The 16,681-nt window shown below is 34.6% G+C and overlaps 1 protein-coding gene across 1 annotated transcript; it reads left to right on the top strand.

Annotated features, from left to right (window-relative positions):
• Nucleotides 1–1,047: 1,047 nt before the first annotated feature.
• Nucleotides 1,048–16,676, top strand: LOC107856413 (AP-2 complex subunit alpha-1). Its single transcript, XM_016701429.2, has 27 exons — nucleotides 1,048–1,479; nucleotides 6,168–6,299; nucleotides 6,776–6,901; nucleotides 6,995–7,057; nucleotides 7,151–7,248; nucleotides 7,330–7,537; nucleotides 7,797–7,868; nucleotides 8,001–8,093; nucleotides 8,795–8,896; nucleotides 9,107–9,204; nucleotides 9,584–9,665; nucleotides 9,777–9,865; nucleotides 10,369–10,474; nucleotides 10,562–10,627; nucleotides 11,490–11,596; nucleotides 11,672–11,776; nucleotides 11,894–12,014; nucleotides 12,209–12,388; nucleotides 12,483–12,719; nucleotides 14,273–14,353; nucleotides 14,440–14,604; nucleotides 14,686–14,772; nucleotides 14,994–15,119; nucleotides 15,307–15,387; nucleotides 15,485–15,556; nucleotides 15,919–15,998; nucleotides 16,089–16,676. Exons 1-27 carry the CDS (start codon nucleotides 1,348–1,350, stop codon nucleotides 16,231–16,233), a joined length of 3,054 nt encoding a protein of 1,017 aa, XP_016556915.1. The 5' UTR covers nucleotides 1,048–1,347; the 3' UTR covers nucleotides 16,234–16,676.
• The last annotated feature ends 5 nt before the right edge of the window (nucleotides 16,677–16,681 follow it).

Raw genomic sequence — 16,681 nt, 5'->3', positions numbered from 1 at the left:
AGTATATTATTATGACCGTAGAAATCATCTTTTTTTAACAACAAAAAAAAAAATTGTAAAAATCATCTGTTATGACTTTAGCTCTTATAAATTTTAGTTAACCGATATTTAAATTTTAATTAATTACTACGATAGTAAACAACATAGTAACATCCATAACCAAATGCAACCACTTAAACATAGTTAACATCAAATGATACCACGTGTCAAAAGCCAAAGACTACATGACTAAATGATATTATGATAGACAAGGTGCTCTAGGCAACCGCCAAACTAAAGACTACAAGAAGAAGCTAGTACCAGAACAACACTCGACTACGTATTAATCTTTCACCCTTATTCTTGACCTTCACACACGTCTATGCAAGCTAAAGACTGTAAGTATAGGTTAATATTAAAACAATGCTCGACTACCTACTAACATTTTACTCTTATCCGCAACTTCCACACTCATTATTCTTAAAATCACGTCCTCGATAAGCTGAGATGTGTGGTATATCCTCTCTAACGTACAGAGAAAGTGTATGATTTTTTTGATATTTCGAAAATAACTTATTTTAAAAATGGCTTTAAGAGTAAAATACTATCCTCTAATTAAAATACTTTATCTTTTTGACATTTCGAAAATACTATCCTTTAATTAAAAAAACTAAAAATTACACAAATACACAATTTATGTTTTCAATATTACAAAAAATTTCCAACTCCCTAAATATATAACAAAAATTCCAACCTATACACAGAATATTATGTATATGTCGGCTATGCTATGTATATTAATAGGGGGAGAGAGTAAAGTAATTAAAAAAGTAGGAGATAGTATAATTGGGTTGGTATTTATGTTATTTATACAAAAGAGAAGGCAATTTGCCAAAAAATTCTGCTATGCGCAGAATTCGGAAAAGAATCAACCTTTATTTTATGTTTTTATCCGAGATTATTTTCACGATTTGAAATCATGACCTTGCATCGATAATTTCTTTTTATTTTTCATTTTATAAAAAAACCTTCATTTATTTGTAACTAGTCTTCAATTTTTCCCTTTTTTTTTTTTTTTTCATTTCATGCTTATGTTCAAAAATTCAAAATCAAACTAAATAAAACTTCAAAAAGTCGTCTTCTCCGTCCCATCTATACGACGGTTTAATTTTTTTTTACTTTTTTTCCAAATTTTCTTTCTGTTACAGTCCACTTTCTCTCTCTAGATCAGACCACTTTCTCTCTCTACCTATACATACACATACACACACATCCTCCCTATATCTATACATTTCTCTATTTCCCATTTCCCTTCGCAAATTTGAACCGTCCGATCATCGTTGGTGAGATCTGAAGGGTGATTGATTGATGGCGTTATCAGGGATGAGAGGATTGTCGGTGTTTATAAGCGATGTTCGTAATTGCCAGAATAAAGAACAGGAACGTCTTCGTGTTGATAAAGAGCTTGGTAATATTCGTACTCGATTTAAGAACGAAAAGGTTCGTAGCTGTATATTACTCAATTACATTCATTTTTTACTTGTTATGTTTTGTTTTATCAGAGTTGATTTGACTAATTTTTTGAGCTAAATTGAAGTAGATTAATTTAATATTTTGATGTTCGAAAACTCCATTTAGATATTCAAAAACTATACCAAAAATAAAATAGCTGTATATAAATTTCTATAAGTTTATTAATCTAATTTGCCTAAGTTTTGGAGCTAAATTGAAGTAGATTACTCTAAATTATAAATTTGTCTAAGTTCTGAAGCTAAATTGAAGTAGATTAATTTAATATTTAAATATTCAAAAACTACACGAAAAATGCTGTAGCTGTATATAAATTTGTCTAAGTTTTGGAGCTAAATAGAAGTAGATTAATCTAATTTGTCTAAGTTTTGGAGCTAAATCGAAGTAGATTAATCTAATTTGTCTAAGTTTTGGAGCTAAATTGAAGTAGATTAATTTAATATTTTGATATTCGAAAACTATACGAAAAATGCTATAGCTGTATATAAATTTATCTAAGTTTTGGAGTTAAATTGAAGTAGATTAATTTAATATTTTGATATGCGAAAACTAGACGGAAAATGCCATAGCTTTATATGAATTTGTCTAAGTTTTGGAGCTAAATTGAAGTAGATTAATCTAAATTACAATAGTTGTATATAAATTTGTCTAAGTTTTGGAGCCAAATTGAAGTACATTAATCTAAATTTTAAGTATTTGAAAACTATACGGAAAATACTATAGCTTTATATAAATTTGTCTAAGTTTTGGAGCTAAATTGCAGTAGATTAATTTAATATTTTGATATTCGAAAAGTATACGAGAAATGCTATAGTTGTGTATGAATTTGTCAAAGTTTTGGAGCTAAATTGAAGTAGATTAATCTAAATTTTAAGTATTTGAAAACTATACGGAAAATGCTATAGCTTTATATAAATTTGTCTAAGTTTTGGAGATAAATTGAAGTAGATTAATTTAAGATTTAGATATTCGAAAACTATACGAAAAATGCTATAGCTGTATATGAAATTGTCTAAGTTTTGGAGCTAAATTGAAGTAGATTAATTTAAGATTTATATATTCGAAGACTATACGAAAAATGCTATAGCTGTATATGAAATTGTCTAAGTTTTGGAGCTAAATTGAAGTAGATTAATCTAAATTTTAAGTATTTGAAAACTATACGGAAAATTCTTTAGCTTTATATAAATTTGTCTAAGTTTTGGAGCTAAATTGAAGTAGATTAATTTAAGACTTAGATATTTGAAAACTATACGAAAAATGCTATAAGTGTATATGAAATTGTCTAAGCTTTGGCGCTAAATTGAAGTAGATTAATCTAAATTTTAAGTATTTGAAAACTATACGAAAAATGTTGTAGCTGTATATAAATATTTCTAAGTTTTGGAGCTAAACTGAAGTAGATTAGTCTAAATTACTATAGCTGTATATAAATTTGTCTAAGTTTTGGAGCTAAATTGAAGTAGATTAATCTAAATTATCATAGTTGTATATAAATTTGTCTAAGTTTTGAAGTTAAATTGAAGTACATTAATTTAATATTTTGATATTCGAAAAGTATACGAGAAATACTATAGTTGTATATGAATTTGTCTAAGTTTTGGAGCTAAATTGAAGTAGATTAATCTAAATTTTAAGTATTTCAAAACTATACGAAAAATACTATAGTTGTATATTACTCAGTTACGTTCATTTTTACTTGTTATGTTTTGTTTTACGATAGTTGATTTGACTAATTTTTGGAGCTAAATTGAAGTAGATCAATTTAATATTTAGATATTCGAAAACTATACGAGAATGCACTGTGTATGTTGACGTCGTTGTTGTTGTTGTAGATATTCAAAATCTATACGAAAAATACTATAGCTGTAGTTTTGGAGCTAAATTGAAGTAGATTAATCTAAATTTGAAGTTTCTAGAAACTATACGAAAAATACTATAGCTATATGTAAATTTGTGAAGTTTTGGAGATAAATTGAAGTAGATTAAGTGAAAGACCATAGAAGACAAAGGAAAGAAATTAATTAGAAGCCTTTAACTTATAAGTTGCTGAGCAGCCAGCAATTTACAAGTTGCTGTGCAGCGAGTAACTTATAAGCTGCTGGGCAGCCATCAACTAACAAGATGTTGCACTTGTTGATGAGGTTTCAATTCTCCATCTTGTAATCCCCTCCCCGGTTTCTCCTTCCGATACCCCACTTTTTTTATAAAAACAAAAAAAAGTTATGTTATACTCTTAGTTGTGTCTACCTGAATACAGAGTTTAAGATATTCAGATGGCTTATACATATTTTTAGTGATAATATAATGGAATATTAACAATGTATTGAATAGTTCAATGTATTTGGTTTCTTCAAAAATTTGAAATTTGTATAGAAAATGACTGTCAAATTAACAATAAGAAAATTACAATGTCATACATTTTGGACTTCCAGAAAAGGGAAGAATTTCATATAAATTGGCACAAAAGGAGTACTTTTTAGGTAAACAATGTGAAGTTCTGGTTAATAAGGAAATATAGCAGTTTCAAGGTCTATTAGATACTGGAGGGGACATGTTAAACAAGGGGTTTTCCTTTCATCATTAACTTGATGCATTCAATGACAATGAATTACTGCATCCAAGTGTGACCTAGTGACCAATGGAGTGGGTTGAGAACTATGAGGTGTCAGGTTCAAATCCAGCCGACGACAGAATGTGATTTCTTCTCGTTTGTCGTAACCTTGGTGGATAGAGTTACCGGGTACTAGGTACTTGGTACTTGTTGGTACTTGTTGCTGGTGGGAGTTGACAAGTATCTAATGATATTAATCGATGTACGCACAAGCTGGCTCAAACAACTTGGTTATCAAAAAAGAAATTGACCATGACTTATTGATAGTGTAAACCAAAATTAGGCGTGTGAAAAAGCACTTAGCGGCAGTTGTGCTAGTGCAACTCATGCCTAGAGTGTTGAAGGGAGTAGCTTTTGTCTATGCCAATAGCCAATCTAACACTAGTATCTGTTTTATGTATGTGATATTACATTTGTCGCAAGTTTGTGTCAGCTCCCTCAAGGAAGTTTAGCCCCAAGTTAATACACTCTTATACACTCTTACACTCTTATACACTCTTCCTTGTGTCAGCTCCCTCAAGGAAGTTTAGCTGGCCTATTACTATAATACTCTTTATGTTCTGCTAAAGAGTTGATGACTTTGAAATATGATCGAAAATGACTGTATCATCTACATAAAGTAGGTGACAGATTACCAACTCCTCTCCTATACACCCCGTTACCAATTTTGAAGCCTTTTAACCACTTGTTTTGAATTGCAATCCTCATTATCCTGGTAAAACCTTCCATGCCTTTAATGAAGTGGAAGGGCGATAGAGGATCACCCTGTCTGAGTCCCTTTCTGAATCACTTTCTGATGGAAAAAAACCCACAGGTTCTCCTTTTCACTAGGATTGAGAACCGGACAATTTGAGTGCATAGTCCAATTCATTTCAACCACATATAACCAAATTTTGTCTAAGTATGCTAAGTAGGAAGTCCTAGTTTAAATGGTCATATGCGTTTTCTGTGTTTAGCTTGCACATAACTCCAGGAACATCTCCTCTCAACCTGGAATCCACTTACTTACTGGCTATCGTGCTGAACCTGTGATGTGTCTTTCCTTTATATATGCCATATGATGTTTGTTCACTAACTTGCTCACTATCAGAAGGGTGGAATACTAGTATCATGATTAGTTATCCCGGAATAAAACAATGAAAATGACAATAATTAGCCATGAGGCCCCTCAAACCTTCTTATGTTAAAGAAGGTGGAGGGTTCTTTATGTAAACAAACAACTTCTTAGAAATTATGTAATGCGTGTTATTTTTAATACAAAAAACCACATAATCAATTAGAAATAATACTAAGATAACTGAACAAACCAGCATAACTTTTCTTCTCAAATCAAATGACCCCTTAGTAGTTTAGACGCAGTATGAGCTATAGGCACTTGGTGCTCTTTCAAGAGCTGCTCAATTTAAGCAAGGCTAAAGCATTAACAGATTTATAATGATTAACTCATCTACTGCATCTAGTGTAACATTCAATTTCATTGTGTATAATGTCAAAATGGATGCCTGCCTAGGAAAAAATGAATGTGAGAAATATTGCAGAAATAGGTGTGCTGTTAACTTAGGCATAAAATGTTATTTTTTGTAATAGGGAGGCTATTATAGCTTCTTTTTCTCTTTATCCATCTATCCCGTTATATTTTTTGCTTGTTTTTTTTTTATCCCCCTTCTCTTTTTTTTTTTTGCCGACTTTTATTCAGGTAAACCTTAAGTCCATAAGTCCTGATGATTGGGTGTCTTTTGTAGAGAACCATGTCGTGTTGTAGGTTCTTTGCTCTTTGTTATACTTCTTGTATACGGCTGATTTTGGCCTTGTGATTAATGAAATTGTTTACCTGATCAGAAAAAACATAAGTCCTGCAAGCTATGCTTTGTCATCTGGGAGCAGGCCTTACCCTATTTGCTCACTGCTCTCCCAAGTTTGCTTTTTAAATTTTTGTTTTTCATCTTCTTTTTTCCCAAATACATCAATCATTGACCTCCCTCATCGTATGTTAAATTAACATAGACATTGCCCATGAATATTGAAATTGTATTGTGTTATGCAGGGTTTGACACCATATGAAAAGAAGAAATATGTCTGGAAAATGCTGTATATTCATATGCTTGGTTATGATGTGGACTTTGGTCACATGGAAGCTGTATCTCTGATTTCTGCTCCAAAGTATCCCGAGAAGCAGGTACCTCATTTTCCCCTTTTTTTCCATTTCTAGAGATGGATAACTCGTCAAAATTGGTTTATGTGAGATAAAGTCTTTCATCTTTTTTATTGACTTGATAAATATGACTAGTATATTGAAAATGTATGAAAACACAAGTAGTTGTGGTACATCTTGCTTTTTATGCTAGCATTTTGGTGATACCCATGCTGAATGAAACACACTATCTGTTTGGTTTATTCATAATGATTCTTATCCTTCTAGAGGTCAATATTTTCTCATAAAACCATTGTTGTCTTGGATTTACATTGATTAAGTTGGAGACGATTATGGTTTTAAATGTCTTATTTTTACTTGGTAATTTCCATGCATCCATATTGATAGGTAAGAGAGCATATGCTATTCTTCCTGGTGCTGCACCTTCTTCTTCTTCTTCTTTTTTTTTAAATGTAATTTAATGGCGTAAAGCTTTGACTGATTGCTTTGGTATTTCGCAGGTTGGATATATAGTGACATCATGTTTGCTCAATGAGAATCATGATTTTTTGAGATTAGCAATCAACACAGTACGCAATGATATAGTCGGACGCAATGAAACTTTCCAGTGTCTTGCGTTGACATTGGTACGAGTTTCAGATCTTTTCTTCTCTCTTCCTAGAAGCAGTTGTTCTTTGTTAGTTTGTTACAAGTTTCAACTGTTTGATATATCTGTGCAGGTTGGAAATATTGGGGGAAGGGAATTTGCAGAATCTCTAGCTCCTGATGTTCAAAAGTTACTTGTAAGTCAATACTTGCTGTAGCCATCCAGTATCCCAAATCTATGACTGACGTGGGCTTTCTTTTCTTCTCTTTTTTCCTTTTTGTTGAGTCAGATATCAAGTAGTTGCAGGCCATTGGTGAGGAAGAAGGCTGCACTATGTCTCCTACGTCTTTTTAGGAAAAATCCTGATGTCATGAATGTAGATAGCTGGTAAGTGTAGTTACTTAGGTGGATGGTTTATTAACTGATTTCATATGTATTCCAGCAAATGGAGTTCTCCTTATAATCCAGGTCAGATCGGATGGCACAACTGCTAGATGAACGGGATTTAGGTGTCGTGACATCTTCCATGAGCCTTCTAGTTGCATTAGTGTCAAATAACCATGAAGAGTATTGGAGTTGTCTTCCCAAATGTGTTAGAGTATTGGAAAGGCTTTCGAGGAACCAAGATATACCACAAGAATATACCTACTATGGGATCCCATCTCCCTGGCTTCAGGTTTATTTACTTTTCCTGTGTAATCTGCGGTAGCCATTACTTGTTGCAGAAAAGAAATGGAATATTTTGTCTTTTGACCTTTAAAAAAAGATATGCTGTGCAATCTCATGACTCATCAATCTATGCACATCAAATGCGTGAATTTGTAATTTGATGCATGGATAGGATCTCGAATTTGATGCATCAATGTGAAAGCTAGTACGGGGGATTCAAACATATTCGCTTAAGCATGGTCTCAATTTTGATAATGTTGATTCAGGTAAAGACTATGAGGGCTCTTCAGTATTTTCCTACTATTGAGGATCCAGATACTAGAAGATCATTGTTTGAGGTATGCTCACCTACTGAACAGGAATATTCTTCTTTAACCGAGAGCATATCCCCTTTTTCTAGTCAGCTTGACTTGTGTAAAAGAATCAGTAGTAAATTCAAAGATGTTCTGGATTTCATTATGATCAATCAGGTTTTGCAACGGATATTGATGGGAACAGATGTGGTAAAAAATGTGAACAAGAACAATGCATCACATGCTGTCCTCTTTGAAGCGCTTGCTCTTGTAAGTTTCTAAATTTATCAACCATTATCCTTTGCTATAAATTTGTGTGCTTATGAATTGCTGATAGCAATAGCATCTTACATTTGAGTAAGTTGGTTCCTTATTAGTTATAAGTAATGATATTCCTGTGTAGAAGCATGGTGATTTGTTAATCAAAACCTATGTGGTGCGTCTCATAGCCTTTCCTTGGATGTTTGTGATTATGTTGAGTTCAAACTTATACATCTCGTTTTTCTTCCAGTTTCCTGACAAATTGCAGTGTTATTGCTTCCTGACAAGATTTTTGTATAATTCGCGCATTCTTTCTAATTTTCTTACTTCTCTCTTTTAGTCGAGGGTCTATCTGAAACAACCTCTCTACCTTCTCAAGGTAGGAGTAAGATCTGCGTACAATCTACCTTCCTCAGACTCCCACCTGTGGGATTACCCTTTTTTTTTGGATAAGGTCACAAGGACCCCACATGTGGGATTATACTGAATTTGTTGTTGTTGTTGTGGTTGTTGTTACTTCTCTCATAACATTTCCTTTTATCACATTTTCGTTGCATCTTCTTCAAGGAAATTGAAAACAGTTCACCTTTGTGCTCTCCATATGCAGATGGACTTCTTGTATTATCTAAATTTTTTCAAAGCCTGATTGCTGTTTTAAGTTATCCCTTGCTTTCTTGGATACGTATTGACTTCCCATTGATTTGCTGCAGGTCATGCATCTTGATGCCGAAAAAGAGATGATGTCTCAGTGTGTTGCATTGCTTGGGAAATTCATTGCTGTACGTGAGCCGAATATTCGCTATCTTGGTTTGGTAAGTTGTAGCAGCATACAAACTACTATCTATGGTATATCTTCTTTTGTGCATGTAAGAGGTCTTCTATACAGCAGCCGCACTTTCTGACTTGTAGGTCCTGCTTATGCTAATCTTCTCGCATACTGTTGGAACTTGCAAAACACATTCAGTTTCCCAGCATGTACCAGTTACCACAGTCTGATTTCCTCATCTATGTTTCGCATGCAGGAGAATATGACTCGGATGTTGATGGTCACAGATGTACAGGACATCATTAAAAGACATCAAGCACAGATTATTACCTCACTTAAGGATCCTGATATCAGGTTGATTTGGAGTCTTTGTGTTTTCCTAATCATCAATTGCGTGCTTTTGTTTTTCAGCAGAAGTACAATAAGTAAAATGTGTTGCTGGAGCAATTAAGTTAGAAAATCTTGATTTTTTCTGCCCAAACACTTTCTGATTGTGACATGTGCATGGTTAATCCTTAAAGAGAGAGCTCTGCTTATCAATTTAGTGAGATTACAGCTGTACATTCAATGTTTCTGCTGTTTTATTTGGTGATCTTTCTCTCTTCTGGTGAAATGATGGAAAAATGTCGGTAGTGGTCGCTTGTGTTCTGTCTATTTTAAGTTTAGCCTTTACTAGTTCAACTTTTAAATATTCAAATTGCTTTCTTTACTGACAATTAAGCACTTCAAACAGTATAAGAAGACGTGCCCTTGATTTACTATATGGAATGTGTGATGTTTCAAATGCAAAAGACATAGTGGAAGAACTGTTACAGGTATCAGGATTGTTTCTTTTCATCGTTATTTAATTTTGCACTATAGAACAACTTCTATTGTTATTATTGCGGGGAAAAAAAAGTATGCCACTGATCTTTTGTTTTTGTCAGTATCTTAGTACAGCAGAGTTTGCGATGCGTGAAGAACTGTCGCTCAAAATTGCAATTCTTGCAGAGAAATTTTCTCCTGATTTGTCGTGGTATGAAATAGATATGGACATAATGAAACTTCACTTTTGAAATTTGCTCCTGGTTTGTCGTTGTATGAAATAGATATGGCATAATGAAACTTCACTTTTGTTGAACTAGTTAGCAATATATGGTTGTCTTTTGGAGTTTAAAAACTTTGCATATTTATTTTTTTTTTCAAAGCAAAAAAGTCCTTTGCACATGTATGCTGACTATGCTGAATAAAGGATATTTCCATATTTACTAAGGTCTTAAGTTTCATCTCCTGCTTTTGAAGTTGTGGAAATTACATTCTTGTCTTCTCGAAGTTCTCTGCGGTGGCCATCATGAGAAATCTACCATACACAGACATGTTGCTTCTTTGTGCATACATATTTCTAACTCCAAATCTAGTGCTTTTAATAGCTATCAACCACTCTGAATTGGATGAATCTTGCTGAAACTGTCTAAATCTTGCTTTACAGATCTACATTGTGATAACAGCTAAGAGTGTGTTTCGTGGTTTGGTATGCAGGTATGTAGATGTCGTTCTTCAATTAATTGACAAGGCTGGTGATTTCGTCAGTGATGACATTTGGTTCCGTGTTGTGCAATTTGTTACAAACAACGAAGATCTACAGGTAATTATAGCTGCTGTCTCTATATGCTAGTTGATTTTGGTTTCTTTTTCAATGGAGCTCATGTAATACATTCAATCCCTTCCTCAGCCTTATGCAGCTTTGAAAGCCAGAGAATATCTTGATAAGCTTGCCATTCATGAAACAATGGTGAAGGTGCGCATGTTCTCTTTTAATATTAATAATCTGTGTGCACGCGTGCAAATGTTGTGAACCGTAACGGATTATCTCTGCATACTTATCATGCTAAATTTATTGGTGGCTGATTATTGCTGCATACTTAAGTCACTTTGACATTCAATAGTTACATAACATTGAGGTCTTAATCTCTCTGTGGCATTCCTTAGTTGTTATTGGCATATAAACTAAATTAGAAGATTCTTCTTGGAGATTGACAATCCATTAAAGACGTGTACATGAGAAGGGAAAATCAAGTCGTGGATATCTGACTGGCAATTGCCAAGGAGAAGATTGAGCAGCCACCTCCGACACAAATATGGAAGAGATGTTGGCTTGAGCTGTTTGTCAGATAGAAATAGCTCACATATTGATTTAATCATGCCCGTATACCAAGAACGGGCTTTCAGTCTCAAGGATCACAATTTAAGGCATGTTGTCAACACTTTGAGACTTGTTGATGCCTCCATTTTACAGGGAGGCCTACCGTTTTCTTTTTAAATGGAGGGAGGCCTACTGTTCCAAGTCATTTGAAACTCAATTTAGATCATTTATGTAGAAAGGCTTCCATTGCCTCTACCTGACCTGGAAGTCCTAATTTATCTTCAAGCTAGATTGTGTGTCTTTTAATAAGAACTTTTATGCTATTTCATTTGCTCTTCCAGTTCTAATGTTTAGCTGCCTCACAGCCAGAGATAAGCACAAGAGCTAAATAATCTTCCACGTGATTTTTGTTTTGAATTTTGATGCATCTGCTGTCCTTTTGTGTCAGTTTGAAAAAAGAAAAAAAATTATTAGGAAAGCTAATTGAAAATTTAAATTATGCTATCTGATGGAGTAGGTCAGTGCATATATCCTTGGAGAATACAGCCATCTTCTGGCTAGAAGGCCTGGATGTAGTCCGAAGGAAATCTTTAGCATCATCCATGAGAAGCTCCCTACTGTTACGTAAGGACAGTCAGTGTTTTATCTCATTGTACTTTATTCTCCTGTATGCTATCTTACACAAGCTATGCTATTCAGGACTTCAACAATTCCTATTCTTCTGTCAACATATGCCAAAATCTTGATGCACACACAACCTCCAGATCCGGAGCTACAGAATCAGATTTGGGCAATATTCAGGAAGTAAGATAGTAATTATTTTATGGCGTTGTAATTTCTGTACATCCTGTAAGGCCGTTTTTCTTCTGCGGATACATCCGAAGGTATTGCAATAATTGCTAGAGCTGCATAATATCCCAGATATGAAGGCTGCATCGATGTAGAGATTCAGCAACGGGCTGTGGAATACATTGAGTTGAGTAAGAAAGGTGCAGATTTAATGGACATCCTAGCTGAAATGCCAAAGTTCCCTGAGCGACAGGTATGCATGCAGGACTTCTCGACTTTGATCGTTTATCTCTGCAGTATTCTACATAATTGATGTATTGGTTCAATGACAGTCCTCCTTTTGTATCATATACTGTAATCTTCAACTGTGCAGAATGCTTTGTCCTTTTATTTTATCATCATTTTCAATCTTTGTTGTTAAGCCACGATATTCTCTTTACGATGTAGTCGTCACTGATAAAAAAAGCTGAGGATACTGAGGCTGATACCGCTGACCAAAGTGCAATCAAGTTGCGCGCACAACAGCAAAATTCTAATGCTTTAGTGGTGACAGACCAACACCCTGCTAATGGAACTCCACCAGTCAGCCATCTAGGTCCAGTAAAAGTTCCAACCATGAGCAATGTGGTAATTTGTCTCTCTGACCATTTAAGAAAACATTGAGGATTTAATGTGTATGTTTTCAGTATTAGATGGTAATCAACAATTTTTTTGTGGACAGGATTGTGATTCAGTGGATCAAAGGGAGACTCAGTCAAATGGATCTTTGACCGTTGTGGATCCTCAACCCCCTTCGCCTGATGTCCTGGGTGACCTCTTAAGCCCTCTGGCAATTGAGGGCCCTCAGCCTGCTGACTACCAATCTGACCATAATTTGGGTGCTGGTGTTAAAGGTGCTGCAATCGCGGAGGAGGCACTAGCACTTGCACCTATTGAAGAACAGATGAACACAGTCCAGGTACTGCTTTCTTTAATGATTGTTGATATGCTTTACCCACTTGCTTTCATGTTATAACTCCTAATTTAGTGATAGGAAGATGCTGTCATTTCTTTTTCAGTTTCTGGTTCATTTGATTCTTTTATCTAATTCAGGTCTCTCAATTCATCATCTCTTTCCTATTTTTTGAAAGTAGCAACTGATTTCTGTAGTTAATTTTCTGAAAGTTGCTGGGATAAGCTTTGGAAGTGTTTATCTAGTATCACTTTTCCATTGCTATTTGCCAGTGGAAACACTTTCATTTGAAAATCATATAACATTGTCGCCTTTGCAATTAAGGGAGGTTGTTGGTTTTTTTTAAAAAAAGATGGGGCAGTGAAAAGGGGGTTAAAATGGCTCTCAATGGATTGAAATCTTTCAATAGCTTTCAACAACTTTCAATAATTTTATTAAGCATTAAGTGGTTTTAAATAGCCAACAAATCATAAAAAACTGCATAATTTAAAATTTAAAACAACCTAAATTATCTCAACAACTAAACAAATTAACAAATATTTAAAATTCAAATTCATCTTAATCTAAATAACTTATTTTGCTAAAAACTAGTGCAGTAACTTAAAGCAATTTCCAACACTCCTCCTTTGCTTTAGTTACTGTGATTTAAAACTGCTCCTCCTCAATTTTTGCTCTGGCAGTGAATGCTGAATTTTTCAATTTTTTTTGAACTTGCACATCGTTTTGATGTTCATCTTTCTCTTTTTTCTTTTTCTTCTTTTGATTCTTTGCTGAAAAACCATCAACGATCTTGTGTTTTTTGAAAATACTAACAATCTTGTGTTGTTTGAAAATACTTTCATAGACTTTGCAAAATATTGTTAGGATTTTTCATTCATCAAAACATCACATAAAGCATAAGTTTCAAGATATGAACAAATTTGATCATTTTTGTCTGTGAAAATTTTTGGGACATTCAAAGAGAGACTGCTGCTTGACATCTTTTTGGCTTAAAATAGCCCTATGCTTTGAAAATAAGCACGGGTTAAAAAAGGTAGCCCTGATGGGTTAAAATGGAGCCCTTACGAGTTAAAAAGGCAGCCCTTACGGGTTAAAAAGATAGCCCTTGCGGGTTAAAAATGGTATGTTAGCGCTTTGGAAGAACACACAGATCCCGTAAGATCAATGAGGCTCTTGATACCACTGTTGGTTTTTTTTTAAAAAGATGTGGCAGCGAAAAAGGGGTTAAAATGGCTCTCAATGGATTGAAATCTTTCAACAGCTTTCAATAAACTTTCAACAGCTTTCAATAATTTTATTAAGCATTAAGTGGCTTTAAATAGCCAACAAAACATAAAAAACTGCATAATTTAAAATATTATCTCAACAACTAAACAAATTAACAAATATTTAAAATTCAAATTCATCTTAATCTAAATAACTTATTTTGCTAAAAACTAGTGCAGTAACTTAAAGCAATTTCCAACAGAGGTTTTCTCTACACTTGGGATTTTTATTATGGTGAATTCGCCTTTTCAGAAGTAAAATTATTTTGACAGTCTTACCTTTCCTGGTTGTAGCCAATAGGAAGCATTGCAGAAAGGTTCCATGCCTTGTGTTTTAACGATAGCGGTGTACTATATGAGGATCCATACATTCAGGTAGATGAGCATTCCAGAGTTATTGTTTCAATTATCATGTGATGGGACTTCAATGCACTTAGTTCTTTTTGTTGGCATAATTCCAGATTGGCACAAAAGCAGAGTGGCGGGCACATCATGGACGACTTGTCCTGTTCTTGGGAAATAAGAATACATCTCCACTTGCTTCAGTGCAGGCTATAATCTTGTCTCCATCTCATTTGAGGACGGAACTGTCATTAGTACCTGAGACTATTCCTCCACGTGCGCAGGTCAGATAATTGATTTTACTAGTCTTAACTTATTTGATTGTTGTATCATCTTCTGATCTTCAACTAAACGAATTTCTGCAGGTTCAATGTCCGCTTGAAATTGTTAACCTACGTCCAAGTAGGGATGTTGCTGTTCTTGACTTCTCATACAAGTTTGGAACTCATTTGGTACGGATTCCTTATGAAGTTTGTTTTAGTTTGGTTTGAGATAGAGGAGTCATAGCCTAGTGGTAAGGATCCACCACCTTCAATCGTGAGGTTGGGGGTTCAAGCCACCTATGAAACAAAGTGAAAAAACCTCTCTCCTGGGTGGTGGTCGGGGGTTCAGTTTGGAGTTTAATGGTCTGTCAGTTTTTGTATGTTTTTTGACTTTGTTGTGCATTTTACAGGTTGATGTTAAACTTCGCCTCCCTGCTGTGTTGAATAAGTTTTTTCAGCCTATATCAGTTTCTGCAGAAGAATTTTTCCCACAATGGAGATCACTATCTGGGCCGCCATTGAAGCTTCAAGAAGTGGTCTGTCCATTTTCTTTGTTGAACTTTACCAGTATACTTGCATATGAAAATATGCTCTTAAGTCTTAATTGTGTATAATTAACTACATCATAAATCATGAATGAATACCTAGATTGTCATCTCAACCTTAAATGCGCATATCGATATCAGAAACACGGCCTCAAACTTATATTTCTAATTTGATCAGGTTAGAGGTGTAAGACCAATGCCACTTTTTGAAATGGCGAACTTGTTCAACAGTTTCCAGTTGGTTGTGTCTCCAGGACTGGTGAGTTTCAGACCTTTCGTCTATTTTGTCTTGTTATCTTCTGGATTTTGACCTTCATATTTCCTCATTAGATTTCATTTCTTGATTTCCTATTCAGGATCCAAATCCAAATAATTTGGTTGCTAGCACAACTTTCTATTCAGAGAGTACACGAGCCATGTTGTGTTTGGTAAGCTACTGATCTTGTGGTACCTGCTGCCTTAATGCTCTAAAATACCGTAAATTTTATTGGTTTGTAGAATATAATAAGACAAAGTGTCGAAAGTTTATAGCAGTTCTACTTTGATTAAGTTGAGCAGTTTGTCCAAAAATAACTTACATTAAGTTGTCAGAGGTTGTCGCTGCTTCGTATGAGAAGATGGAAATTGTTGTTTTTGGAACAATATTTTCTTAGTTTACAAGAGAACATTTTCTGTGTAAAAGAATTTTCCCTCGTGCCAAACATACCAGTCATCTTTATGATTTGTCATTTAGTTTGAAATAGAACAATTCTCTAGAAAGTTGTCTAACATCTTTAGTTGTGATATTCAGGTAAGAATAGAAACAGATCCAGCTGATAGAACTCAACTGCGTATGACCCTAGCTTCTGGAGATCCTACACTGACATTCGAGTATGGGCTTAACGTGCTTTCTAATATGCTCCTCTGTGTTCATTACTGACTTAATAAATCACCTATTTTTTCTCTTCTGACTATATCTAGGTTGAAGGAGTTCATTAAGGAACAACTGGTTAGTATCCCTATAGCTCCTCACGCGGCTGCACCACCTGTACCTTCACAGCCTCAGCCAACAAGTCCACCACCACCATCATCAGATCCTGGAGCATTGCTTGCTGGTTTGTTATAAGTGGCTCTAAATAAGTTGAGAATTATATCCACAGTCAACAGTTGTAAAATTTGTTCCTACTGCAAGCTGAAACATCCCGAAAAGGCAAGATTGGCACCTAACAACACGATGCTAGGGCTGGCGAAAGCAGGGTTGACACTGATTGACATAGCGTGTGATTGGAAAATTCCTGGGATGGGTTCAGTTGAAATTTTGAGATTCTTTTGCACAGATGTGTTGTGTTTTGTTGAGGTTTATAGGTTTTAAGTGATAGGGCCTATTTATTTTATTTGGCTCCCTTCAAATTTTCATCTTCATGTAGTTGGGATTTTACACCATTGGTTTCTGTCATGTCGATAGCGCAAGGTGTTGCAAGTGTTGCTTTGTTAGATCATCCTCCCTATGTATTGTACAAGAATTATAATGAGGAAAAAGAAGTAATTGGTGATTGATTCTTTTCTCAATTCCT

This window comes from Capsicum annuum, chromosome 11 (assembly GCF_002878395.1).
Source record: "Capsicum annuum cultivar UCD-10X-F1 chromosome 11, UCD10Xv1.1, whole genome shotgun sequence".
In the NCBI taxonomy this organism is placed as follows: Eukaryota; Viridiplantae; Streptophyta; class Magnoliopsida; order Solanales; family Solanaceae; genus Capsicum; species Capsicum annuum.
This window is presented reverse-complemented; position numbering and strand designations above follow the sequence as displayed.

Excerpts from the sequence above, each read along its gene's own strand:
- LOC107856413 (XM_016701429.2), top strand. The coding sequence starts at position 1,348 with ATGGCGTTATCAGGGATGAGAGGATTGTCGGTGTTTATAAGCGATGTT. Across the intron at positions 12,015-12,208 it reads CAAAGTTCCCTGAGCGACAG|TCGTCACTGATAAAAAAAGC; the intron begins GTATGCATGCAG and ends TTTACGATGTAG. Across the intron at positions 14,773-14,993 it reads ACAAGTTTGGAACTCATTTG|GTTGATGTTAAACTTCGCCT; the intron begins GTACGGATTCCT and ends TGCATTTTACAG.